Consider the following 27,153-nt stretch of genomic DNA (forward strand, 5'->3'; position numbering starts at 1 on the left):
GGCCTCCATCATTCTTAAATGGAAAAACTTTGGAACCACCAAGACTCTTCCAAGAGCTCTAGAGTTCCTCCGTGGAGATGGGAGAATCTTCCAGAAGGACAACCATCTCTGCAGCACTCAACCAATCAGGCCTTTATGGTAGAGTGACCAGACGGAAGTCACTCTTCAGTAAAAGGCACATGACAGCCCACTTGGAGTTTGCCAAAAGGCACCTAAAGACTCACAGACCATGAGAAACAAGATTCTCTGGTCTGATGAAACCAAGAATGAACTCTTTGGCCTGAATGCCAAGCGTCACGTATAGAGGAAACCTGGCACCATCCCTACTGTGAAGCATGGTGGTGACAGCATCATGCTGTGGGGATGTTTTTCAGCAGCAGGGACTGGGAGAGTCAGGCTCAAGGGAAAGTTGAACGACGCAAAGTACAGACAGATCCTTGATGAAAACCTGCTCCAGAGAGCTCAGGACCTGAGACTGGGGTGAAGGTTCACCTTCCAACAGGACAACGACCCTAAGAACACAGCCAAGACAACGCATGAGTGGCATTGTGACAAGTCTCTGAATGTCCTTGAGTGGCCCAGCCAGAGCCCGGACATGAACCCGATCGAACATCTCTGGAGAGACCTGAAAATAGTTGAGAAGCAACGCTCCCCATCCAACCTGACAGAGCTTGAATTGCTGCCAAAGGTGCTTCAACAAAGTACTGAGTAAGGGGACTGAATACTTATGTTAATGTAATATTTAATTTTTAAATTTTTAATTGTAATACATTAGCAAACATTTCTAAAAACCTGTTTTTGCTTTGTCATTAATGGGGTGTTGTGTGTTGATAGATGAGGGAAAAAAACGATTTAATACATTTTAGAATAAGGCTGTAACGTAACAAAATGTGGACAAAGTCAAGGGGTCTGAATACTTTCAGAATGCTCTGTATATACTGTACATTACACATTGTCCATGCAAAAGAAACAAAAAACACTTCAGTCTATAGAAAGTGTAACATGGTATGCATAAACTCTCCCATTACACCCTTCTTGTCTCACACATTCAGGCACACACACACACACACACACACACACACACACACACACACACACACACACACACACACACACACACACACACACACACACACACACACACACACACACACACACACACACACACACACACCTTGAATTGGTGCTCAGTCACACTTGCTTTTGGTTAATTGCACAACTGGCTTTGATCTTTAAAGTGCCATGCACTGCATTAATTATGTATCTCGCCTCAGTACAAATGTGGTGAACGCCTTCAATACTCAATGAGATGAGGAGCCCTCTCCACACAGGCCTAGAGGGTGGCTTCAGGACTTCATACAGATACAATGTTCCTTTCCTATATTGAAGGAGGGACAACAGAGTGCTGCTCTGCTATAGTATTCTGCCTCCAACAATTCTCTGGGTGAAATGTAATCTGAAGTGAAAATGTATTTTTCACTCTTGTGAAATGTATATAAATACATGGTTATTCCACGTGTGCAGCATATGTGGTGAGGGATGGGATGCTGTCATTCCAAAAACAGCATAGCTGGGGAACAATGGCGAACAAATGACCTACTTCTCTGTGCTCTAATGCAATGGGAGTTGTGTAAATCATGCTGCTGTATAGGTAGGTAGCTCCGGGCCTGTGCAAGTGTGCCTAAACGTTTATGCATCTGCAATAAATACATTGATTTGTATATGCCATGCGGATGGCTCGTGAACGCTGTTGATACCAGTGGATGTGGAAAGACAGTCAGAGTAGGTTGTGGGAAAATAACACTTAATGTAACCCCATTTGACCATTTCTTCAAGCCCTGTCATTCTATGTATTACTTCATCTTTAGTTATAGTCCCTCCCTTTGAGAGTCTTTATTCTTCAAATATGACAAATGTACTCATTTTCAATGGGCCTATTGTGGATGTTTATGGCCGTGCCACTGCTTTGATTTGACCTACAATAGGTGCATGCAAGGCAAATGTGCTAATCCACCTGAGGAATGCTAGCTTCAACCCATCTATTAAGATACTACAGAAGGAGTACGAAAATTGCCACTTCAATTTAACCTCCCCTTGACTCAATTCAAAGTTATTTTGAGATGCCAAGTTGTGAGTAAATACGTATCTTGTAGAGCTTGGTTTCATACCGGCTAGCAATTCTTTTTTTCTTTTTTATGGACCGATGCTAAACTGACAGCTATATGAGGTTAGGCATACTTAATTTAATACGTTTCACACGTTGGCTTCGAAACTAAAAGTCCTACAAGGGACTCCTTTTACACTCCCCCTTTCTCGTGTGTCGTTGCGGTTTTCTTGCGTTGGTGCGAGTCCCCCTTACGTGGGTCCCTATTGCAGTGAGGATCCAGTAGTTGGAGTTCTAAACCTAGCCCAAGAGAGGGAGCGCAAGGAGTGAGCTAACAGAACTAGAAACTATAGGTGCATTTTTACTCTATCGAACATCGCTTTTGAAAGACTGTCACTTTTACTGCCCTGGAGCCATCTTTCCAGCCTTTTTAGTATAACGCCCTCGATCCCCGTCTGAAAACTCACACACGGTCGTGTCAGCTGGCATGAGCTAACCCACCAGACATGGAAACCAAACCTTTCATGTCATTGGGTAAGTTTTTCATCAATTAAAAAAAAAGATATATTATTGCAATATGGGTATTTGAGATTACAATGTTACAACGTTTAGTTAGACTCACGCAGTGCTGACGAGCAATGGTGTCATTTATGCACTGCGTTTTGAAGCGTCAGAAATGAGTAGGCTAGCCTAATTGCGTTCATGTCAAATTATAATAATGTTTAGGTTACGTTATGCGCAATATATGGAAAGACACATAGACTTCTTTGTTTGTAAATATCAAAACATTTTCTCACCGTAGCCTATGTTTCACTGAAAAGAGAGAAACTTGAGTTTGTTGGCTTGTTAAATATAAGCGGCTGATACTCTCCCGTGTACCACACTCCTATCAGAGCTGATGACATTCGATTGATTAGGGTGACATCTCATTCAGGAAAATTATAGCCTACTCTCTCTTTCCGTAGATTTAATATCTGAGTATTCTGCAAACTATTCTCGATTAGCATTTTTATGGCACTTCCAGCTAATTTAATTTAATCTAAGGAGGCTATAATGCAACATTGTATGGTAGGCTATTTGAAAATCTATATTTACCGGGCAGAGAAACAAACTTGGCTAAATTGCATTGCATATGCACTTGAGAAATAGTTTATTATATACTTAAAAACCTCCATAGCCTACCTTTGGTAGCGAACTGTTGTTCATGGTAGACTACCAGTATACCGTTTTTACAGTAAGTACATTAGTCTACGCGCAATGGAGTCGATACAATCGGCTACAATAGCCTGGCACTGAAAGTGTTCCAAATGGACTGCATACTCCTTGAGTAAATACCAGCCAGAGAATACAACTGTAGGCAATAGGCCGACGTTTACTAGAGGTATTTATTTGAAGAGGCAAGCATGCTAGACAAATGTAACCTTGCACAATTGAATATATGCCATGTATTCGTCGCAAGCCAATTTATTGGCCCGGCTTGTATTTTTGTTTCCACCCAATGTTTTGAAGTCGTGTATGAGTAGGGGTTCGAACGATAAGAGGGTGAGGGTTCAACTCGAGCACGAGAGACAACTCAGAAAGTTGATACTGGGCGTTGGAATGATTTGGGGTTCAGACTCATGTTGTTGCGGAAATTAAAACCCATTTTGCACTTATTGCTTATCAATAACAAGTCCAATTTGATTTATTTTATTCGATAAAAAAGTTGACTCTTTTAAAGCAATTAAGTAATGATTGTAAACGTAGATGTGTGGAAATGTACACTATTGAAATGTATACAATATTGTTTTTATTCTATTATCCGTTATGGCTACAACATGTTAAGAGTATGTGTATGAAGACCATTTTTGGTCATTCGTTGTTAAGTTGTTTTTCACATAACCCGTTTTCTATTGCAGTTCAGAATTATGATAATTGATTGTATTGCTTCAGCACTGTACCCGTTTTCATTACAGCACTGTACCCGTTTTCATTACAGCACTGTACCCGTTTTCATTACAGCACTGTACCCGTTTTCATTACAGCACTGTACCCGTTTTCATTACAGCACTGTACCCGTTTTCATTACAGCACTGTACCCGTTTTCATTACAGCACTGTACCCGTTTTCATTACAGCACTGTACCCGTTTTCATTACAGCACTGTACCCGTTTTCATTACAGCACTCAATTATGATGATGAAAATGATGATTACTATGATTTTAATTAGCATTATTTTCATGTAGTAGTAATTAGCCGTATATAGTCTAGGCCGTATATAGTCTAGGCCGTATATAGTCTAGGCCGTATATAGTCTAGGCCGTATATAGTCTAGGCCTAGTCTAGGCCGTATATAGACTAGGCCGTATATAGTCTAGGCCTAGTCTAGGCCGTATATAGTCTAGGCCGTATATAGTCTAGGCCTCTTTTTGTCCTAAACTGTATGAGAAAACAACTTAGAACTTATATTATTTCAACTTAGAGTGTGGATTTATAGGTATTTTAAGTCCCTTAAACACAAACACACACACACACACACACACACACACACACACACACACACACACACACACTTACGGTATAAATCATTAATACTCAGCTACTGTATGTCTGGTGAACTGTATAGAGCACAACTTGTCCCATGTAGCAGAGACATAGCTCAGAGCTGTAGGCAGCCATGTTATTGTGTCTGCAGGTCAGGGGCGCCTCATGTTACACCTTGACACATCATCAGCCCGCCTGCCCGCCACCGCCAATATGCACAGATGAGAGGCACAGGGACGTCTGGGATATCTCTATCTAATTACACACCTGATCACTGACACTGTGACCACACAGGCCTTTATATGACTTATCAGACATACATCTCACATATCACCGTGCCAACTTTCACATAGACATGACAGGTTGCATTTACAGGCCTGCTGTAGTTTCCGTGTCTCCATATTAAAATAAATTACGGATTTTTTCCAAAATATTTACAGACCCATCATAGCATTGAGCCTGTGTGTGTTGTAATAACAGTACTGTAACAATAATAGCAGTGTAATAGTTGAAGTGTTTTATTAATCAGCATCTCTCTATGCTTCTTCAGTACAGCCAAGGTTTTTATCACTTTACACTGTTTCAACATGCTGTATCAGCAGGCAATTCTTCGTCCGTTCTTGATTGGTCGGCCCTTAACTCGGGATTTAAATACAAACTTTCCCCAAACTCACTCTAACGCTCTGATTGTTAATTGCGCACTTCAAGGACACCACTAAATCTGAGAAGCCCTGGAATGTATTGATTAGCTGTTCGCTCTATGTAATTATCTAGAGTTGTGCTGCATTGGGAATTCAAACATGCCACTGTTTGAAATGACAGCTAGAGTATTTTACAGTTATGGATTGATTGCTGGCTGTGATGATTACATCCTGCTTTTGGCACGGTATGTTCTCTAGGGTGCTAGCTAGCCGCCGGAGCCTGTTTTTTCATTTTCTTCTCCATCCTCACTTAAAGCTGTGAAGAAATGGAGCGGTGACATTGAAAACAGACAATGTCTTCATTTTGTCAGAGGAATTTGAGCGTGGCTATCACAATGAGCCAAGAAACCATGTTTTGAAGTGTAGAGTGTCTTTTGCCAGCGAAGGATTGATTTTGTGAGAAAGGGTTGTAAATTTAGCTTTGTGTGTTATAAAACACAGAAAGGGATACAGCCTTAAATAGCCTGTCTGCTCCATAGAGCAGCTCCTGTAATACCTGAGATGTACTATGTTATCTATGACTAGAGATAACTGAGGATAACTGACCTCATATATCCTAATGTGTACTATGTAACATGAGTTTTGTGACACTGTTTCAACGGAGTGGGGACACAGTTGAGGTCAGGAGATTGTCCAAATGGGTTTGTGTTGTATTGTTGATTTCATGGAACTTACTGGATGTAAATAAGAAGTATTGCTTGTAGCATGACAATGATGGTGAGAAAAATATAGGTGAACTCTTTGGTAGGGTTTCCAAACTGGCTGCCGTGGGGGATTTTATCCCCCCCCCCCAAGTTATTAGAGCAAATAAAAGTATTATGTTTTAGTTAAATATCATATCTGTTTGGGCCTCTTGCGGTCAATTTGCAGACTACAAATGATTTGTAATTATGTTCCGGCCCCCTGACCATCCGCTCAAGAAATAATTGGCCCGAGGCTGAATCTAGCTGATGATCCCTGCTCTTAAGGGATCGGTTAACTATTAATTTTTCTATTTGATGGGACCAGATTGGACAGAGACCTGTTGGTGGATGCCAGCATGGCGTTGGCCTTGGTGTTACACTCAACCCTGGCTTTATTCACTCTAAATCTAAAGAATCCTAGTAGTATGCAACGATGTCTGGTATGGGCTGCTTTTCTAAGTGTGTCCCACCACCTGTTACTGCAGTTGTTTATGTTATATTCCTAGTACCTCTACAAGTCAAGGATATTCACTTTATTGTAGTTGTGTTTGTTTGAGGGGGTAGCCTATTTCAGGAACAGAAGGTAACAACACCCCCCCCCCACCCCCACCCCTCATCTTCCCACCAGTGAAGTTCATGGTCGTTGATGAGAAAGTGAGATTCATGGTTGGGGGGGGGTGGAGGCAGAGGGTGGGAGACAGGGTGGAGGGGGCAGGCTGCATTCCTCTCCTGGCAGTAATTCAGTAACAAAGGTAATACCAGGAGTGGGTGTGTGTCTGTTGGGAGGAGGGAAGCGCCTTGGCCCAGTTTGGCTTTTACAACCGTCCAGTTTTGCTATCCTTTTGAGAGGGGGCTGCAGCTGTCATTTTTATTGGAGGAGGTTTATAGCGAAAGTTAATGGCTTAAAGTGACAGCTCTCGCTCTTTCTCCCTGACACTCTCTCCCCCACACACCCCCAAGCCTCACTACTCCTTCAAATCAAAGGAAATGTTCCCCCCTCCCCTCTCCAGCTACCTCCCTCCCTGCTGGCATCAGAACCAAATGTACAAGAGCAAGAAAAAATGGAAATATAATTATGAGCGCAGCTGCAAATTAATTTGTAAATGTTTTTTTACTGAAAGTTAAGTGCCTTGAAGTCTAGACTGCCACTTTTCATAGAATATCTGCGCTGCTGTACGTTAAGCATGAATGTTCTGCTCTGAGAAGCTGTGCACATCAATGCTGATGATCATATGCTGTATCACACCAGTCCCAGCCTGTTTCTGCTCTCATAACAATACTTATCACAAACTGCTGCTGGTGGGGCTTTAAACAGAGATGGCAATCGCTCAATCGCTCATTCATTATTTGTGTTTTGAGCCGTGTAGGTAGTAGCAGGAGAGCTTTATCGACAAGGGCTGCGCAGAACTTTGAACCTCAAACCTTGACCTCTACCTCCTGCTTGCTTTATCATTGGAGGAATTTTGCTTTGGGCATTCAATATTTTTTACACCATTCTAAGACCGCTTCGTTCCTGCTGCACTGCTGAACATTTGTTTTGCATTGACCGTTTTCAAAATGTGCTTTCCTCTACATCAGCTGGCAATTTATTCCTAAAGATTATTCCTATAGATTATTCCTATTCCTGCATTTCAGGACCCGTTCTGTTTGTTTTGCAGCTGAGTGAGTGTGAGAATGTGTCGGTTCAGTTCTGTCCGACTGAGATTATTCAGGATGCGTACAGCCGCTCGTTTGAAGCGGAAACAGTCTCTGTGGGGATTTGAACAGATCACACTCATAATTCACACAGAGAGGAAGGTCGCTCTGCCCTCCTAGCCAGAGATCCCACTGCTTTATACTGCGAGAGAGAGAGAGAGGGATAGAGAGAGGGAGAGAGAGAGAGAGAGGGAGAGAGAGAGAGAGAGAGAGGGAGAGAGGGAGAGGGAGAGAGAGAGAGAGAGAGAGAGAGAGAGGGAGAGAGAGAGAGAGGGAGAGAGAGAGAGAGAGAGGGAGAGAGGGAGAGGGAGAGAGAGAGAGAGAGAGAGAGAGAGGGAGAGGGAGAGAGAGAGAGAGAGAGAGAGAGAGAGAGAGCGAGCACTGTCCTCTAAAGGCAGGGTTTCACAAATTCGGGCCTGGGGACCATTGGGTGTAGGTTTTGTTCTTTCAAAAAAATGCATGTATTTTGTTGGACATGAAAAAACGGAAAGAACACCAGGAAATAAGCTCTAATTGAGTTTAATTGTGGAAATATGTTTCCACGCATAATAGAGAAACACGTGATCGTATACAAATATAAGCAAGGTTTGTCATGATTATGTTTTAGTCAAATATTATATCTGTTTGGGATTCTTGTGGTCAATTTGCTGTCTGCAAATGATTTGTAATTATGTTCCAGCCCCCCCCAACCATCCTCTCAAAGAAGAATCTAGTTGATGATCCATGCACTTGACTATTATTGTTAAACAGCCATCAAGGACTCAAAAGAACAGAGTCGTCGTCCCTGGCCAACTTTATTGAACTGAAAATCTCTTGAAATGTGTCCTGAGTTGAATTGTACCCTGTAAAAAAGCTTCTTTCACAGTGCTCTAATACAGGTAAATTGCTTGTAAGTTCAGTCGAAAAATAAGTCGTGAATTAGTCATGAGAGCTGATATGGTTATTCACAATAACATCGCTGTTGATTTCAGATTTTTTAATGCTCCTTTATGATCTGTACATTTTTGAAATAAGTCATTTCACATTAAATACCTCTAAGTCTACCGAGGAACACTGATCAAACACAAAACGAGTGATTTCTCCATAAAAAACATTTCATTATAAGCTATTTTAAAACTAGTATTTGTCTATGTTATTTCAGCAATGGTAATGCAGCCCTATTAGAGCTTGGTTAAAATAAGAATATGTTGTTTTTAAGTGTTTATCTACAGTGTATATCTGACAAATACCGGTGGAGCTATTATGAGTCAATTTAAAAATGATCACAAGCTTTGATGAAGCGTTTGAAGTCTTTGCTCTCACCAGAGAGTGAAAGTGACTTGGCCTTTACATGGATGCTCTCACACACACACACACACACACACACACACACACACACACACACACACACACACACACACACACACACACACACACACACACACACACACACACACACACACACACACACACACACACACAAAACCCACAGAGAAACAGACAGAAGTAGAAAGATGAATTTATCATCACAGTTTTCCTATCAGGTATCCTATCAGATGTTTCTAAGACAAAAATGTGTTGGGACCTTCCCCACCTCCAGCCTGCAGCGCGCCACTACATCTGTCCCCATAACAGGCGCCAACCACAGAGTCCTTTGATGATCAGTGTGCTGCAGGCCAGAAGGCCACAGTAGCAGAGCAGCACGTCTGTTAGCCACTCTGCACAGGTTAGGGGAAGGTGCCATGATGTTCAGCCTCAGACAGGAAGCAGAGAGGTGGAAGGAATTGGCACAACGGTGTGGGCAGAGGGGTGGGGCGATGGAAGGGCACAGTGCATGGGCAGACCCAAAGGTTCCTTAACCGCTGTTTTTGTCAAGCAGACACCAAACACACACACTAGAGTTTATATTTAAGCCCTGCACTTACATAGCACATCATTCGCTATCGCTCTGGTGTTGTGTTTCTGATGTTTACTCACAGCTGAAAGATGACATCATAAAGGAAGCAGCGCAAGACGGTATTTGTTCTTGTTCTGGGTTCGTCTTTTGATTGCATGGCTGCTTTCTTTAGATGTTTACAGTGTTTTACTGTTATGGACTGCATGTACAGAGTGTGTACCTACCACCGTGTCTGCAGCAGGAATATATGCTCCAGTTAAACAGAGTAATGTTGTGTGCTTTGGCATTAAGCACAGATCTGTGGAGCTGTCTTGAGTATTTTATACATTCATCTATAGGGATATATCTGGATATAATGTGGAAGGAGGGAGGGGAAACTGAGAGGAAGGGGGAATGAGTTGAGAGGTGAAAAGAGAGAGTGAACAGAGTGGAGTGAGTGAATGAACAGTGAAGAGAGAGAAAGAGAGGGGAAAATGAAGGAAAACAGTGTTTCGAAGTTAGTGGAGAGTTCATAGCGGTATATCTACTCATACTCGGGCTTACAGTGGTGTGCTTAAAACAACCAGTCAAATGAAGGGCCATGATTGTAATTAGGATCCATTACATAAACTACCCAACAGTCCTGACCATAGAGATATGATGGAGGATGTGGAAGGTCCAATGTAGCCATTTTTATCTTAGTATCAAATCAATTCTGCGTAACAGTTAAGTACCTGTGATTGTTTTAAATTCAAATGGTCAACAATAAACAAAAATGGCTTCTTAGCAAAGAGCAATTTCTCAAGCAATTTATTTTGCTAGGACTGTCTGGGAGCAGTCTTAATGCAGAGGGGAAACTAGCTGTTATTGGCAGAGAGGTTTGGAACTCTCTTTCCTATTGGTCTATTATTAGCACATGTCATCAGGTCAAAGCTCCATCCCACCAAAACAGGCAGAGATTTCCGGTGGTCTTTTCAAACAGCTCATACACTTAAAGGGCATTACCATAATGTTCAAAAGGTTACAGTGTTATTCCAACATCATAGTGTGCAATATATATAAAACACAGGAAAATGGTGTTCTTGGCTGCACTAGGCCTTTAAGATGGCACATTTAAGATCATATTATTATGACACGATTTATACCCTGAAAAACAACATGCCCAGTTGGGTTCTAAAAACATAAATAATAATAGTAATTTGTTGGTGCTTATATTTGTCCTATTTCACACATGTACGTATGTATTAAAGGCATGTTCTAGAGTCATTTAAGTATTTGTGCTGTTGTAGCATTTTTTCCACAGATTGTCTAACTGAGAAAACGAAAAGTGTGATTTACTGTTTGTTGACACCTCAGAGTTGTCATGTTTTTCCTGCTTCCGACCAGACTACCTCAGCCCCCTCAGTTCTGACGCGCGAACCCATATACACTCTCTAGGCAGGCAGAATGAGAGTCTGGAGGGCTTTGTCACCTGTGGTTAAACACTTAGCCGGGAACGTCTGCTTTCAGGCATACTTTCCACAGAGGTGGAAGGGTGTTGAGGAGGAGGTGCTCTGTCTGTCTACCTGTAAAAACAATATTTGGGCCACAGTGCTGCTACTCTAGACTGGAGCAGACAGCCTATACATACAAGTCTCACCCCTACCCTTGAGTGGATGTGGTAGGGTGATAGGTGAGCTGATGGTGCTGCTAAATCATTCTACCCCTGCCACATAGGACAAAGGTCTTATGTACCATTCATTATCAACCACTATGCTGAGAGTAAGAGTGAGAGAGGGAAGGAGAGAGAAAGAGCAGAGACACAACATCAGGTGACTTTTGAGTTCCCTCTTTACTCCAGGGAAACGTTGTTCTCTCATATTATGTTGGAGCCAGAATGTGAATAGGTGGCTGGGCGACAACTCACCCCTCCGTATCTTTTTTTATGCTGTAGACGTAGACATGATGACTTTCTTTTGTCATATTACACGTGAATATCATGTTTCACACACAAAATGGCACGCCGTCTTCATTAGAGCAAATAAAGCCGTGCCAGGAACAACCCTCAGAACTAAAGAGCACTCGTGTTGGAGTTTGTTATTTCATCCTCTCCAGAAAGACTTAATAAAAGAGTTGAGCAGGCAGGCAGGCAGGCGCTGGCCATGTCTTTTTCATCTGTGTGTTCTGCATACCACAGTGCTTACTTTCCAGTACCTGCAGAAATGACAAGTTCAAGTGTCGCTTTCAGGATGCTTTCTTCTGTTTCAGCCTGGAATGAGTAACAAGAGACCAGTTCAGATTATATAGGCCAGATCAGAGCCAGACTAGAGCTGGAGGAGGGTGTGTGTCCTGTGTGAGGCCTGGTTGTGAGCAGCAAAGGGCAGGGAGGCTCAGACTGCCCGTGTGTGAAAGTCAGGGGTTGTGGCAAGGTCACGCTCTGTGGGAGGCTTGCGGCCTCTGGAGAAACACCAACGCTTCTGCTGCTTCTGTCTCCGCGTGGAGGTGAAGAGAGAGAGCGGGAGGGAAAAAATGAAAACAGGTAGAATAATATCATTCATGGACACAAGGGAGAGGCAGGGAGGTTTCCATTTATGTCTTGCTGTACAACAGGTATCATCAACTAGATTCAGGCTGGAACATAATTACAAATCATTTGTAGACTGAAAATTGTCCGCAAGAAGCCCTAACAGATATAATGTTTGACTAAAACATCATTTGTTTGTTAATTGATTCTGTTAGAGATAAAGGGATGCTATTAATCGCTATCTTTCTCTCTTTCTTTCTTTCTCTCTGTCCCTCTCTCTTTGTGAAATGAGAGAGACTGCATTGGGTGTTTATTACAGGATCCTGGAGGATGCTACTCTGCCCTCATGGCTGTTAAACCCCACACTGAAAAGGTGGCATCAGGGGGAACTGTTATAAAAAGTAGGGTGGGGTTGGGGGCGCAGAGGAGAAAAGGCCTGGGGGTTGGAGAGAGAGGAAGTCCTGGAAACGGTGAGCGGAGCAGAGGAAGGGGATAACATCTGGAGAGCTTCAGCTGAATATTTTGGCAACATCTGGAGAAATTCCCTGGAATTTAACGGTCCACTCCTTTGATTTAGTTTTTTTTTTTATCAGTCCTGTTTTCATCTTCAAAGTTCTAGCCCGGTGTTGCAGGCACGTAAATGAAGGGGAGTCTCCCGTGCAGGTTGAGACATTCCACACTTTATAGTTGGCCAAATTGGGCCCATGTGACTAGCTCCCCTTTGTGCAGGCCGGGCTAATTAAATGGCACAGAAGTGAGAGGGCGTCCGGAAGGCTGTGGAGCCAGACCAGACCAGACCAGACCAGACCAGACCAGACCAGACCCGGCCCGGGACCAAACACAACTCCTCATAAAAGCCTTACCTCCTTACCAGTTCTCGCCGTGAACACTTAATAAAAGCACACAGAAACATTTTCAGATATGTTTTCTCACCAGAACCAAAGCAAGGAAGAGAGATGTGAATCAAGTTTTGTTGATTATCAAAGGCACGATCACCACGATTGAAAAAAACAACAATGCCCGACCGTTGTGTTGACCGTGACTCAAAAGCAACACCATTAAATCCTGGTTTATTTTCATTGAAGAGGACGTACAGGGAAAAGTGTACTATCCCTCCTTTGAGGAAGGAAGTCTCCAGAGAACACAACAAAGACCTTGTATCGAATCAACAACTTAAGTCAGCAGCGTGCTGCTGCAGCTTTCATGATTCTTCAGTACGCCACAGCACAGCGGCCCATTAGCATGGAACATTAGCAATGCACAGGAAGGCTTTTGTCTGTCTCTCTGGTGATCACACGAGTCATTTTCTCCTCTCATCAGTGCCAAGCCTCTGTTCATTAGTTATTAAGATTCAGGAGAAGCTTAGAGGAGTGCCTCCTGTTTTACCTGCTGCCTGCCGGTGTAGGCTACACACGGATGTGTGTGCTGGGAGCTCTGCCTGACAGGCAGGTAGGTAGATAGAAAGCTAGCGCCGCTGAGGTACGAGGTACATGCTAATTCAACGGCGGGGCTGATCAAAAGAGATGCATCATGGTCTCCCTCTGAAGGGCTCAGCGAAGCCTTAGCCCCCTGAGAAGCTCACAGACAGGAGGAAGGAGCCAAGTCTCTGATCAGAGGAGAGAGAACAGGGGAGAAAGAGGGAGAGGGAGTGAGAGAGAAAGAGAGAGAGGAGGGACAGAGAGAGAAGGAGGGAGAGAGAGAGAGAGAGGGGACAGAGGGGGAGAAAGGAGAGGAAGATGAAGAAGGAAGGGTGTGGAAGAAAGAGGGAGAGATGGATGGAGATGGAGAACATGAGAGAGAGATTCAAATGATGTTGCTTGTATATGAGGGGGGACTAAACGAAAGCTAGGATAGGCTGTGCTGTGAAGGTACAGTACCACTCATCTCATTTCATGTCTTACAAGGGCTGAGAGTGGTGTTATACAACTTATTAGCCTCTCAGTCACTACTCGCTACTAAGAGCTAAGGGGTAGAATAAGAGATAACCACGTGTCCTCTCTTTGTAATACAGGTATATTAGCTTGTCTTTTCCAGCATAAATTATGTCTGCCTTCTACCTGTAAGTCATCTCGAACATTAAATGTAAAACACATTATTTCACAATCCTGCTCTGAAATGTTTGATATCTATCCCTATCTATCTCTGTCTCTTCCTCCATTGCCATCTCTCGTTCCCCTGAATGGAGGGAAAAAACCCAGCCAGTTGGTTAATCGTCTCCCCCTCCGTCTGTGCGCCAAGCTATTTTCTCTGTGTTGCTGTGCAGATGGCCTACATCTTTCTGCCTGGCTGACTCGCCAAGCAGCGTGGACAGGCTGCTCTACTCCGCTTTGCAGGCGCAGCATCGCTGAGCCTCCTGTGTGTGTGTGTGTGTGTGTATTAGTTCTCTGTGAATTATTTATCCTCCTTTCCCCTTTTCCACGTACTGTAAACACATCTCATCTACATACCTACATGCCCATCCACATCGTTCCTGGAAAGAGGGACAAGACCCTAACAGCAGATAGAGACAGCAGGGGGGGCTCGCCAAGTCATTCCCCAACCTGTGGCTATTCTGTACATATTCATCTATGTCCAGTTCTCTGGATAATGAATGACCTTGCAGGGGCCTGTCTGCTTGCCCCGGCGTCTCTTTTTGATGCAAATTGATTTTGTTGTACGGCTCCGGCTTTCTGGGAGGACCCTCCACTTCCTCCTCCTAGGCAGATCTGATGTTCTGTCTCTCTAACTCAGTATGTGTTATTGGAGATAAGAGGTTTTCCCCTCCAAGGCAGATTTGATATATCTGTCTTCTCTAGCATGCTGCAGGTACAGACAGTGACATACACTGATGTTAAAGGCAACTCTGCTTTTCACACACAATAGACAACTCTCTCTCATCAGTTATTCTGTAAGACTCATTGACTTATTAGCCTTCATCGTTAAAAGGTGGTAAATGCCAGTTGTTTGAGGCCAGCTTTCTCTCTTTCTCTTTCCTCCCCCTGCAGTCGAAGGCCTACGGTAGACATTCCTCCATACCCTATAACAACAAGCAGTTTGATTATTATCGATTGCCATTAGATGTGTCTGTCGCCCATCCCCACCCCCAGACAGACAGACATACAGGCAAACTGAATGGCAAGGCTCTGATCTAAATTAGCTCTGCTGTTTCCGAGGCTAATGACCTGACAAACTCAGTCAAACCAATGATACCCAGTCACCACATGTTGTGTGGGCGTGCGGTCATTATCCCTGGCACATATTGATTCAATAGAGCGGCGGTGGTTCCCAAACAGTTAGGGGTAGGCGGGTTGCAATAGTAGAATGAACCAGGTGCAATTTTGAAATTGGGTATTGCATCATCAGTTCCTCTTGTCATGTTAGTCAGATGCAGACCTTAGAGAGCTATTTATAACTTGTCAGAAATCAGATCAACTAACCCATGTCAGTTAACGTTTTCATTGAGTTTTTTTAGCACAGATTTTATTTGTATAAAAAAAATAAAAAATAAAAATTGTGATATCCAATTGGTAGTTACAGTCTTGTCCCATCGCTGCAAGTCCCGTACGGACTCGGGAGAGAGCCGTTCGTCCTCAGAAACCAAGCCTCACTTCTTCTTGACACTCTGCTCACATGGAATGAACAGTGCTTGTGCCAATAGACGGGGCGCGGGATGTTCCCCAACGCTGGAAGGAGGGCCGAAGGAAAAGGTTTGGGAACCCCTGCAATAGAGGACTGTTGGTTAAGTCTCTGTTGCTGTTATTCACTACTAAAGTAGTGAATGTGTCAGTTGAATTGGTTAGATTCCTAGAATTGTGCTCTGTCACATTTCAATTCAATTCTTCTCTCTCTGAGCTCTTTGAAATGACCATGGATGTGAATGATTGGTATCCCACAGGCCTGGCACCAGGGGATTCAGTGGGCTTATGACCAGCTTAGCCTCTAGTCCTCTGCATGATTGGCAGCTAATGTTTCCTTTTTCAGTGGTGGTGGTGATGGATGGAGGGTTGGGTGGTAGGTACCAGGCACCCTTGACATTTGCCTTTCATGAGATGTCACCCTGCATTACATGTGTGTCTTAGTCATGTGATGCTCCACCCAGACAGGCACTGAGATGTCACTAGCAGCATGGTCGTGGTGCTGTGTAATATTTTGAGCCTCATCTTGGTTCTTCGTCTTCTCTATTGTCTCACTATGGACCTGTAGCTACAAGACAGAACCCCCTCACTGTGATCCACTTCCTGCTTTCCCAAACACTTCTGTTTCCTGTCTCGGAAATGCCTAGTCATGTTCTTTGTTAACTCTTCATTTTAGCTGAAGACTCTGTACCACCTAAAAAACTGCACCGTGCATCGGACTGTGATATCCACATCCCCCATGAAAGAAAAAATTGAACAAATTCAATTTATATTTGTTTTATAAATGACCACATGCTGTAGAACTGAAACCCTCCCTGCGGTCCATCCCAGTCATGTGACTTGACCTAGTTCTCTCCCTCCCTTTCCCTCTATTTCTCTCCCTTTCCCTCTATTTCTCTCCCTTTCCCCATCCCTCCGTCTCTCTCTCTAGCTCTCGACTGTTAAATATATAATACATAACTGTTTTTATCCATGTCTGTATAAATTGTATACAGTTGTCCTTATTTAATTCCGAATGTGTATTCTTGTTATTATCCCTTCTCATTGTGAAGCTCTATTCTATTGACTCCCTCTAGTTTCTCTGTTCTGTTCAACCCAAGGACTTCAAGTGAATGGACTGTTTTCATAGATTGTGTCAGAGCGTGTAAGGTGTAATATTCATTGTGTGGATGCACTCTTTGGCTCAGTGGGATGTGGGTAATTCAACAGTAACAGAATGATGCTGAGACTCAGTGGGATGTGGGTAATTCAACAGTAACAGAATGATGCTGAGACTCAGTGGGATGTGGGTAATTCAACAGTAACAGAATGATGCTGAGACTCAGTGGGATGTGGGTAATTCAACAGTAACAGAATGATGCTGAGACTCAGTGGGATGTGGGTAATTCAACAGTAACAGAATGATGCTGAGACTCAGATTTTTCACTTTAAAATGTACAGTATGTCACACAAAAGAAGTGATTGCAAAGTTAAACAAACCATAAAATGTCATGCACAAGCAGCACTTTTAACAATAATAATTCAATAAAAACATTTTACTTGAAGAACAGTGCAGATGCAAAGTTTGGTAGCAGAATGACAGTTGGTTCTGTTTGTGCCATCATTCTCTTACCAAACTTTGCATCTGCACGATTCATTTCGTTACACTCGCATTAACATCTGCTAACCATGTGTATGTGACAAATAAAATGTTATTTTACTTGATTTGATTCATATGTACCAAATAAATTATCTCCAGCTCAGCTATTGATTTATTTTGCTAACTTGCTAGCTAAGTGGCTAGCTTGCAAGATCAAGCTTCTCGGTTACATCAGAGAAAACCGATACCCTCCTGGATACCCTCTTGGGGTCCCGAGTGGCGCAGCGGTCTATGGCACTGCATCTCAGTGCAAGAGGCATCACTACAGTCCCTGGTTCCAATTCAGGCTGTATCACATCCAGCTGTGATTAGGAGTCCCATAGGGCGGCGCACAATTGGCCCAGGGTCATCCGGGTTTGGCCGTGATAGGCCGTCATTGTAAATAAGAATTTGGTCTTAACTGACTTGCCTAGTTAAATAAAGGTAAAAAAAAAAAAATAATAATAATAATTTTAAAAATATATATATATATGAAAAAATGTAGGTCCCTGCTACCTAAATTTGTTTTTGTGCCTGAAATGTTTTAAATAATATGAATATATATATTAGTTAAAAAAAAGAAATAGCGCACCTTGTGTGCACTGCCAGTAATACTGTATACCCCGGTATGGTACAGGAACGGTATGAAGGTATGAACATATAGATACCGCCAACCCTACCTTGTGTGCATATTTTTCTCCCTCTAGCTTTACAAGCGGGGTACACACTGCTTGAAAGCTTGTTTTCTCTGTGTGAATGACGACCATTCCGTTCCGCATCACACTCCTCTGGGTGTGAACGTTTCTAAACCAAGCCTTAAATTGATTTCTTCTTTTTTTTCTTGTCGTCTTCTCAACATTGTGTGCTTTATTGTGGGAATAACAAGCTGTTTTCTGTGGGCACTCTGGCACAGCCCTTGGTCACCGCATGTCATGCCGCGTGTTTACACTCAAGACCGTGATGTGGCCCAGTTTACATAATCTCAGCACCAGGAAGTTGTGAAAGAGAGAAGTGGGTGAGGGGGTGTGGGGTGGAGATGGGTCCTAGGAGAGGAAAAGGGACACCGGAAAGGGCCGTTTGTGTGCCTCTGAGTAAAAACGTGTGTTATATGTGTGTCTGAAGGGCAGAATAATTAAAGGCCAGTCAAAGAATTGCCTCTGCAAGTCGACCTGCATCGCACTGTCCTTGTAAAGAGAGATAGATGTTAGCCGTCAGTAAACCCACACACATTCCCCCTGCTGGGTGTTTCCCTGAGACAAGCAGGCCTCTTTGGCACAGTCTCAAGGGAGAGGTCCTGTCAGCCCTTTGGAATGCGTGGCATGTAGCCATTCCTGAAGAGCGCTCCGGGATCAGGCAGGGGTCCAGACGGAGGGATGGAAGGGGAAAGACCTGAGGGACTGTAACACCTCCCAATCCTACTGCATACTAGGTGGTGGGATACACTTCAAACAGAAATATCCTCTCCTCTTCTCCTCTTCTCTCCACTCAATACTCATAGTATCAGGATAAATCAGGAAATAGAATGCCCCTTTCATGTCAGTTGAGGCTATGCATGATCTAGCCATTTATGACCCACTGACCAGTAGATGAGGAGGGATCAGATGACAACTGAGCAGGAAACTGTAAAGTCTCCTAGAACTGGAAATCATCCATGAGCTCACTGACTTTCCTTCCCCCAGACAGCTAAGCGCTTAACATTTGAAGCGTTCTCAGTGGGATATAGGAAGCTGCCGGGTCAAAGTCTCGACCAAACAAAGACTGTAATAGTAAGGATTTAAGACAGACCAATGTTGACACAAAGAAACAAGGCCCTGAAGTCAACAGACTGGTCTTTACAGAGGTATGGATACGTCAGTTTCAGTCAGAGACTCAATCTCAGTTCTCTGATTAACTCTCTCCATCTATACTCTGTTTTACGGAATCATGGTTCTCTCCGAATATATTGTCCCCATCTATTCAACCAGAGGATGTCTTGTCCATCGTGCAGACAGGAAGAAAGAACTCTCCGGGAAAAAGAAAGGCAGAGGGGTTTGTCTCATGATTAACAACTCATGGTGTGATAGTGGTAACATACATGAACTCAAGTCCTTTTGTTCTTCGATCTGGAATACCTCACCATTAAATGCTGACCGCATTGCCTCCCTAGATAATTTTCTTCGGTCATCGTCACTGCCGTGTATATCACCGCCCCCCCCCTCCCCAAACCGACTCCACAACGGCTCTCAAGGAACTAAACTGGACTATGTGCAAACTGGAAACCGCATATCCTGAGGCTGCATTTATTGTAGCTGGGAGATGCTATTAACACATCTCCTGTGATACACTCACAACACAGAGCCTGAATCATTGCTACTCTCCCTTTATCAGGAAGAGGAATCACTACCACTCTCCCTTTATCAGGAAGAGGAATCATTACCACTCTCCCTTTATCAGGAAGAGGAATCATTACCATTCTCCCTTTATCAGGAAGAGGAATCATTACTACTCTCCCTTTATCAGGAAGAGGAATCATTATCACTCTCCCTTTATCAGGAAGAGGAATCATTACTACTCTCCCTTTTATCAGGAAGAGGAATCATTACCACTCTCGCTTTATCAGGAAGAGGAATCATTACCACTCTCCCTTTATCAGGAAGAGGAATCATTACCACTCTCCAGTTATCAGGAAGAGGAATCATTACCACTCTCCCTTTATCAGGAAGAGGAATCATTACCACTCTCCCTTTATCAGGAAGAGGAATCATTACCACTCTCCCTTTATCAGGAAGAGGAATCATTACCACTCTCCAGTTATCAGGAAGAGGAATCATTACCACTCTCCCTTTATCAGGAAGAGGAATCATTACCACTCTCCCTTTATCAGGAAGAGGAATCATTACCACTCTCCCTTTATCAGGAAGAGGAATCATTACCACTCTCCCTTTATCAGGAAGAGGAATCATTACCACTCTCCCTTTATCAGGAAGAGGAATCATTACCACTCTCCCTCTATCAGGAAGAGGAATCATTACCACTCTCCCTTTATCAGGAAGAGGAATCATTACCACTCTCCCTTTATCAGGAAGAGGAATCATTACCACTCTCCCTTTATCAGGAAAAGGAATCATTACTACTCTCCCTTTATCAGGAAGAGGAATCATTACCACTCTCCTTTTATCAAGAAGAGGAATCATTACCACTCTCCCTTTATCAGGAAGAGGAATCATTACCATTCTCCCTTTATCAGGAAGAGGAATCATTACTACTCTCCCTTTATCAGGAAGAGGAATCATTACTACTCTCCCTTTATCAGGAAGAGGAATCATTACTGCTCTCCCTTTATCAGGAAGAGGAATCATTACCACTCTCCCTTTATCAGGAAGAGGAATCATTACCATTATCCCTTTATCAGGAAAAGGAATCATTACTACTCTCCCTTTATCAGGAAGAGGAATCATTACTACTCTCCCTTTATCAGGAAGAGGAATCATTACCACTCTCCCTTTATCAGGAAGAGGAATCATTACCACTCTCCATGGGAACATGGCTCAGACACGAGACATACTGTGTGTGGCACGACTCCAGACAATCACGGATTATAAAGGGAAAGCCAGCCACCACGTGGACACCGACGCCTCGTTCCCAGATGAGCTAAACACCTTCTCTGCCCTCTCAGAGGAAAAAACATCAAGCTGCCGACGTGGGCCAACCAACGATCACGTTCTCCGTGGCCGACATGAGTAAGTCATTTAAGCATGTTAACCCTCTCAAGGCTGCCGGCCCAGACGGTATCCCAAGCCGCGTCCTTAGAGTATGTGCAGACTTGTAGTTTTTACGGATATATTCAAGCCCTCCATATCCCAGTCTTTTGTCCCCACTTGCTTCAAGATGTTCACCATTGTTCCTGTACCCAAGAAAGCAAAGGTAAGTAGGTGACTATCGTCCCGTAGCACTCACTTCTGTCATCAGTGCTTTGAGAGGCTAGCTAAGGACCATATCACCTCCACCTTACCCAACATCCTAGACCCACTACAATTCACATACCGCCCCAACAGATCCATGGACGTCACAATCGCCATTGCACTGCACACTGCCCTACCCCATCTGGACAAGAGAAATACCTTTGTAAGAATGCTGTTCATCGACTACAGCTCGGCCTACAACCCCTCCCCGTGCAACTGGGTACTGGACTTCCTGACGGGTCGAGTTTGCTGACGACACAACAGTGGTTGGCCTGATTACCAACAACGATGAAACAGCCTACAGGGAGGTGGTAAGAGCCCTGTTGGTTTGGTGCCAGTAAATAACCTCTCGCTCAACGTCAACAAAACAAAGCAGCTGATCGTGGACTACAGGAGACAGAAGAGCATGCCCCCATCCACATCGACAGGTCAAACATGGAGAGGGTCAAAAGGTCCTCAGCGTGCACATCACTGACAACCTGAACTGATCTCTTCACACAGACAGCCTGGTGAAGAAGGCGCAACAGCGAAATTCATCTTGGCCCCTAAGACCCTCACAAACTTTTACAAATGCACCATTGAGAGCATCCTGTCGGGCTGTATCACAGCCCAGTAGGGCAATTGCACCGTCCACAACCGTAGGGCTCTACAGGGGGTGGATCACCGGGGACACACTGCCTGCCCTCCAGAACATCTACTGCACTCTGTATCACAGGAAGGCCAAGAAAATCATCAAGGACCTCAGCCACCCGAACCACGGCCTGTTCACCCCGCTACCATCTAGAAGGTAGAGGCCAGTACAGGTGCATCAAAGCTGGGACAGAAAGACTGAGAAACAGCTTCTATCTCCAGGCCATCGGACTGTTAAACAGTCACCAATAGCCGGCATCCGCCCAGTACCCTGCCCTAAACCTAAGTCACTGTTACTAGCCAGCTACCACTAGGTATTCTACCCGGTACCTTAGAGACTGCTTCCCTATGTACATAGAGTCATTGAACACTGTTCACTTTAATAATGTGTACATACTGTTTTACCCACTTTATATGTATATACTGTATTTTCTGTATTATGTTTGGGGTATTTTAATTGTTAGGTATTACTGCACTGTTGGAGCTAGAAACATTTGTATTTTGCTGCACCTGCGAGAGCATCTGAAATCTGTGTACGTGTAACATATACGCTGGGAGTCAGAAAGCAGGTGCAGAAGGTGAGTTTAATACTGAACAGACACAAAAGAACAAACATGGGAAGCGTACTGAACGTGAGAGAAAACACACCAGGACTGATGATAACTGAGGGCTAAATTGAGGGGGTGCTGATCAGTGTATTGATAAGGTCCAGGTGTGCGTAATGATGGGTTGCCAGGACCGGTGGTTAGTAAACTGGCGAGCGCCGGAGTGTTGGAGCGCCGGAGCGTTGGAGTGTTGGAGCGTTGGAGCGCCGGAGCGTTGGAGCGTTGGAGCGCTGGAGCGTTGGAACGTTGGAGCGAACGTTGGAGCGCCGGAGCGTTGGAACGTTGGAGCGCCGGAGCGTTGGAGTGTTGGAGCGCCGGAGCGTTGGAGTGTTGGAGCGTTGGAGCGCCGGAGCGTTGGAACGTTGGAGCGCCGGAGCATTGGAGCGCCGGAGCGTTGGAGCGCCGGAGCGTTGGAGCGCCGGTGCGTCGGAGCGCCGGAGCATTGGAGCGCTGGAGCGCCGGAGCGTTGGAGCGCCAGAGCATTGGAGCGTTGGAGTGCCGGAGCGTTGTAGCGCCAGAGCGTTGGAGCGCCGGAGCGTTGGAGCGCCGGAGCGTTGGAGCGCCGGAGCGCCAGAGCGTTGGAGCGTTGGAGCGCCGGAGTGTTGGAGCGTTGGAGCGCCGGAGCGTTGGAGCGCCAGAGCGTTGGAGCGCCAGAGCGTTGGAGCGCCAGAGCGTTGGAGCGCTGGAGCGTTGGAGTGCCGGAGCGTTGGAGCGGGGGTAGACGTAACAGTACGCTACCAATAAACTTTGATTTGATTTATACTGTGGTGTCTGGCTATGAACATGGGAATTAAACCCGCTGCAATATGACAGTTCTCCCACATCAGTCAGGCAACGTATTGTATCTGGACGGCCACAACGCTCATCATAATCACTCATCCTTAGACATATCAATAGAGCCATTTAGATGAAACTGGAAACATAGAAATCTGAAGGGTTCCTCAAGCCGTGAGTTTGGAAAGAGAGAGAATAGAATGAATAGAGTGCTCTGTTGTGTCTGTGACTTGGCTTTGCCAAGCAGCTCATACCGAATGTCCACTTTATGGTTCGGCTGTAACTGCTGTCTTCCTGTCCAAGACATCCCAGTCTGGCTCTGGTCTGGCTCTGCGGGCCACTGATTGACTTGAAGCATGGGGGTTGCAAAGCTTTAAGTTGGAACTCGAAGCCCTTGAGGGTTGTTGGATGTGAACAGAGCTCATTTTGTTGTGGGTTCTACCCCATAAAGGCTACAATTTGTGAGGTAAGGTCCAACCAATGGAAAAATATATTTAATACCCCAATCCATGCACTGCATTTAATGGTGTACTGGGTTATTACTGTACAGTAGATGAATCAAGCTCAAGTGGATCATTAGTATCCGTGTCCTACAGAGAATAATCACCATATTATTATTATTTTTTACTTTGTTGCTTCCTTTGGTGTCCAGAAACAGAGAACAAGCTGTAGATGTTCTCTGCGCCAGATGTTTTTGTTTCAGTTTTTGGAATGTAAAACCACAGCACTTTATATTAATTTGATTTGCACAACAAGCGCAACTGTATAGTTTCCCATAGAATTGCAGCTTCTTTCACCATGTATACCGTCAAACCGTTTTAACACAAGTAAGACTAAAATAGGGTGTAGGCCTATTTATCCATGTGTTGTCCATTGCTGCACAAATGAGACGTGTAAATGTGCCGGGCGCCGAAGGCTCCAAGAACACAACAGCAGAATGAAGAGATGGTCATGCCAATAAGTCTTCACGTCATGCATAGTCCCCTCTTTTCTGAAAAACACATTGTTCAGAAGGACTTGGGTGGCAGAACCAGTGGTGTAAAGTACTGAAGTAAAATACTTTAAAGTACTACTTAAGTAGTTTTTCGGGGTATCTGTACTTTACTTGACTATTTATATTTTGGAAAACTTTTACTTTTACTTGACTACATTCGTGAAGAAAATAATGTACTTTTTACTCAATACATTTTACCTGACACCCGAAAGTACTAATTCCATTTTAAATGCTTAGCAAGACAGGAAAATGGTCAAATTCACACACTTATCAAGAGAACATACCTTGTCATCCCTACTGCCGCTGATCTGGCGGACTCAGTAAACAGAAACGCTTGCTTTGTAAATTATGTCTGAGTGTTGGAGTGTGCCCCTGGCTATCCGTTAAAAGAGAAGCAAATGGTACAATCTGATTTGCTTAATATAAGGAATTAGAAATGATTTATACTTTTACTGTTGATACTTAAGTATATATAAAACCAAATACTTTTAGACATTTACTCAAGTAGTATTTTACTGGGTTTTACTTTTACTTCAGTCATTTTCTATGAAGGTATCTATACTTTTACTTCAGTCATTTTCTATCTATAAAGGTACTTCAGTCATTTTCTACTTTTACTTCAGTCATTTTCTATGAAGGTACCTATACTTTTACTTCAGTCATTTTCTATGAAGGTATCTATACTTTTACTTCAGTCATTTTCTATGAAGGTATCTATACTTTTACTTCAGTCATTTTCTATGAAGGTACCTATACTTTTACTCAACTATGACATTTGGGTACTTTTTCCACCACTGGGCAGAACAGGGTGTCCCTGTGTGTGTGTGTGTGTGTGTGTGTGTGTGTGTGTGTGTGTGTGTGTTTGCGTGCGCCTGCCTGCATGTGTTCGTACATGCATGCTTGAGTGCATGAGTATGTGTTTATCTTTTTGTGTGTGTGTGTGCGTACATGCATGTTTGTTTATATATGTGTGTGTGTGTTTAATCGCTTTATTATGTAAATGTATTTGCAGGGCGAGGTGGTGTGAGGGGGTTAATGGAAAACTTCTAGCTCCTTTACAGAACACAGAGAGGAGAGGGGAGGTAGGCTAGTGAGCGAAGGCATGTGGATTCACTTTAAGAGGCTGACAGGAAGCATGCTCTGGGTCCTTCCTCTAGGGCAGTGGTTCCCAAACTGGGGGGGTCCGGTTTTCAACTTACTCTTGAAAGTTGTAATAGTAGAATGCACAAGGTGCAACTCTGAAATTGGGTTGCATCATCAGTTCCTCTTGTCATGTTGGTCAGATGCAGACCTTAGAGAGCTATTTAGTTGTCCAAATCAACTAGCGCATGTCAGCTGTTCTCCAATGCTGGAAGGGGGGCCCAGAGTGAAAAAGTTTGGGATCCACTGTTCAAGGACACAGACAGGCAGTGGGCCACAGGTCGCTCAGCTACACTGCTCTGTTCTTAATGCCTTAAAGTACCTCTTCATAACCTCTACTTCTGCTCAGTCTTCTGTTCATTTTTTTTTTAGTTCTCTGTTGTTAACCTGCGCCTCATCTTTTCTTTCAGAATCTACAATCCTGCCTATGGGATGTAAGCAATACTCTTACTTACCTGAAATGTTAACATATCCACTCACTAGCTAAAAATGTATGAAACCACATAAACAGAAACATTGTACTCTGTGGGGAGCATCTTTCCTATATTGGCTGAATTTACAACATACATTTTTATTCAGAGCACATCAAACTGTATTTCTATGTGGCGGACTGGCAGGCGGTGTTGTTTGATTGGGTAGAATGGGCCAGTGTGTACTTTGCCAAGAGCTGTTGGCATGGATAGACATTAGTCATGTGAATAGTTACTGTAAAGATCCAGAGAGAGATACTGGATTTTAAATGCTTGCTTGTCTCCGCTCCTGTCAAAGGAGCCTTTTTTCCCTTCACAACTCTTCTATCCCAAATTTGATTATGCCATTTGCCCAAAGAGCTCGTCGTCTGAATGCCCTTGTTCCCCCATTTCCCTGGAGGAAGGTCTGACGCGCACCAGCAGGCTTTGAACCCCCCAACCCCCTTCTCTTCTCCTCGTCTCTTCTCTAACCTCGTTACCAAAGTCTCTCTCTTCTCTCCCCCTCCCCCTCCACCCCGCTGCCCTTCTGATCCTCCTTTGGGTTCACCGCTTCACAATGAGTGAGACATATAGCCTTGAATTATCATCAGAAACGATCACATTAGCATCATGTAGACTTAGCTCATACAGCACTGTGTAATGTACTGCTCAGTGCTGTGACAATCTGCCTGTCTATAGACAGAACATCCAGCTGTTCATCAACATTAGCTACACATTTAGATTTCCCTCAGTCATACCAGGCCCCAATGTCAACAATCGCAGTGGGACAGCATCAGTGTTTCATGAATGTTTACAGATGTTCAACTGAAGGCCACACAAACCAAGCCGCTGTGCCGCTTGTTTCTGTTGTAGAGTGACAGTTCTGCTGAGACCAGGGTCAGAGAGTTGTTGTCCGCTTTTTTCTCTCTGACAATAATATGATAGTTATTGTATTACTGTATACTTTCTTATATACAACACATGTAGTATTTTAATAGTAACCATGGAATTGATATTTTACTAGTGAGCATTCCATAGTATAAGTTTGTATTTCAAGGTTGCCTAGACATTTCCTGAACAATAAACCAGGAAACCTAATGCCTGCTTTTCAGTCACTGGCAAAGTTGTTTAGGCATTTTGCCAAATTATTTTTCAAGATACATTTTTCTCTTTAGTAGATAGCCATGCTGCATTCATAATTGAAAATCACCTATGCAGGAAAGGTCATCACTGTCAACTCCTCACTACAGTTGCCTTGTGGTTTCAAATGCCACACCGGTGCCACTTTCATTACGCTGCGTCGGTGGGAAAGTACAGACTCAAT

The 27,153-nt window shown here is 43.8% G+C and overlaps 1 protein-coding gene across 6 annotated transcripts in view; it reads left to right on the forward strand.

Annotated features, from left to right (window-relative positions):
* The first annotated feature begins 2,387 nt into the window (after nt 1–2,387).
* Nucleotides 2,388–27,153, forward strand: part of LOC112231051 (retinoic acid receptor RXR-alpha-A) — a 161,068-nt gene continuing 136,302 nt past the window's right edge. For 4 of the 6 annotated variants that reach the window (XM_042311744.1, XM_024397573.2, XM_024397575.2 and 1 more), the window contains exons 1-2: nt 2,388–2,638; nt 25,791–25,814. In XM_042311744.1, coding sequence (XP_042167678.1) covers nt 2,611–2,638; nt 25,791–25,814 — 52 coding nt within the window. In that variant the 5' untranslated portion in view covers nt 2,388–2,610. The remainder of the gene's footprint in view (nt 2,639–25,790; nt 25,815–27,153) is intronic. The other 2 variants (XM_024397574.2, XM_024397577.2) reach the window with 2 other exon arrangements.

The sequence above is a fragment of the Oncorhynchus tshawytscha genome, linkage group LG33 (assembly GCF_018296145.1).
Source record: "Oncorhynchus tshawytscha isolate Ot180627B linkage group LG33, Otsh_v2.0, whole genome shotgun sequence".
Classification (NCBI taxonomy): Eukaryota; Metazoa; Chordata; class Actinopteri; order Salmoniformes; family Salmonidae; genus Oncorhynchus; species Oncorhynchus tshawytscha.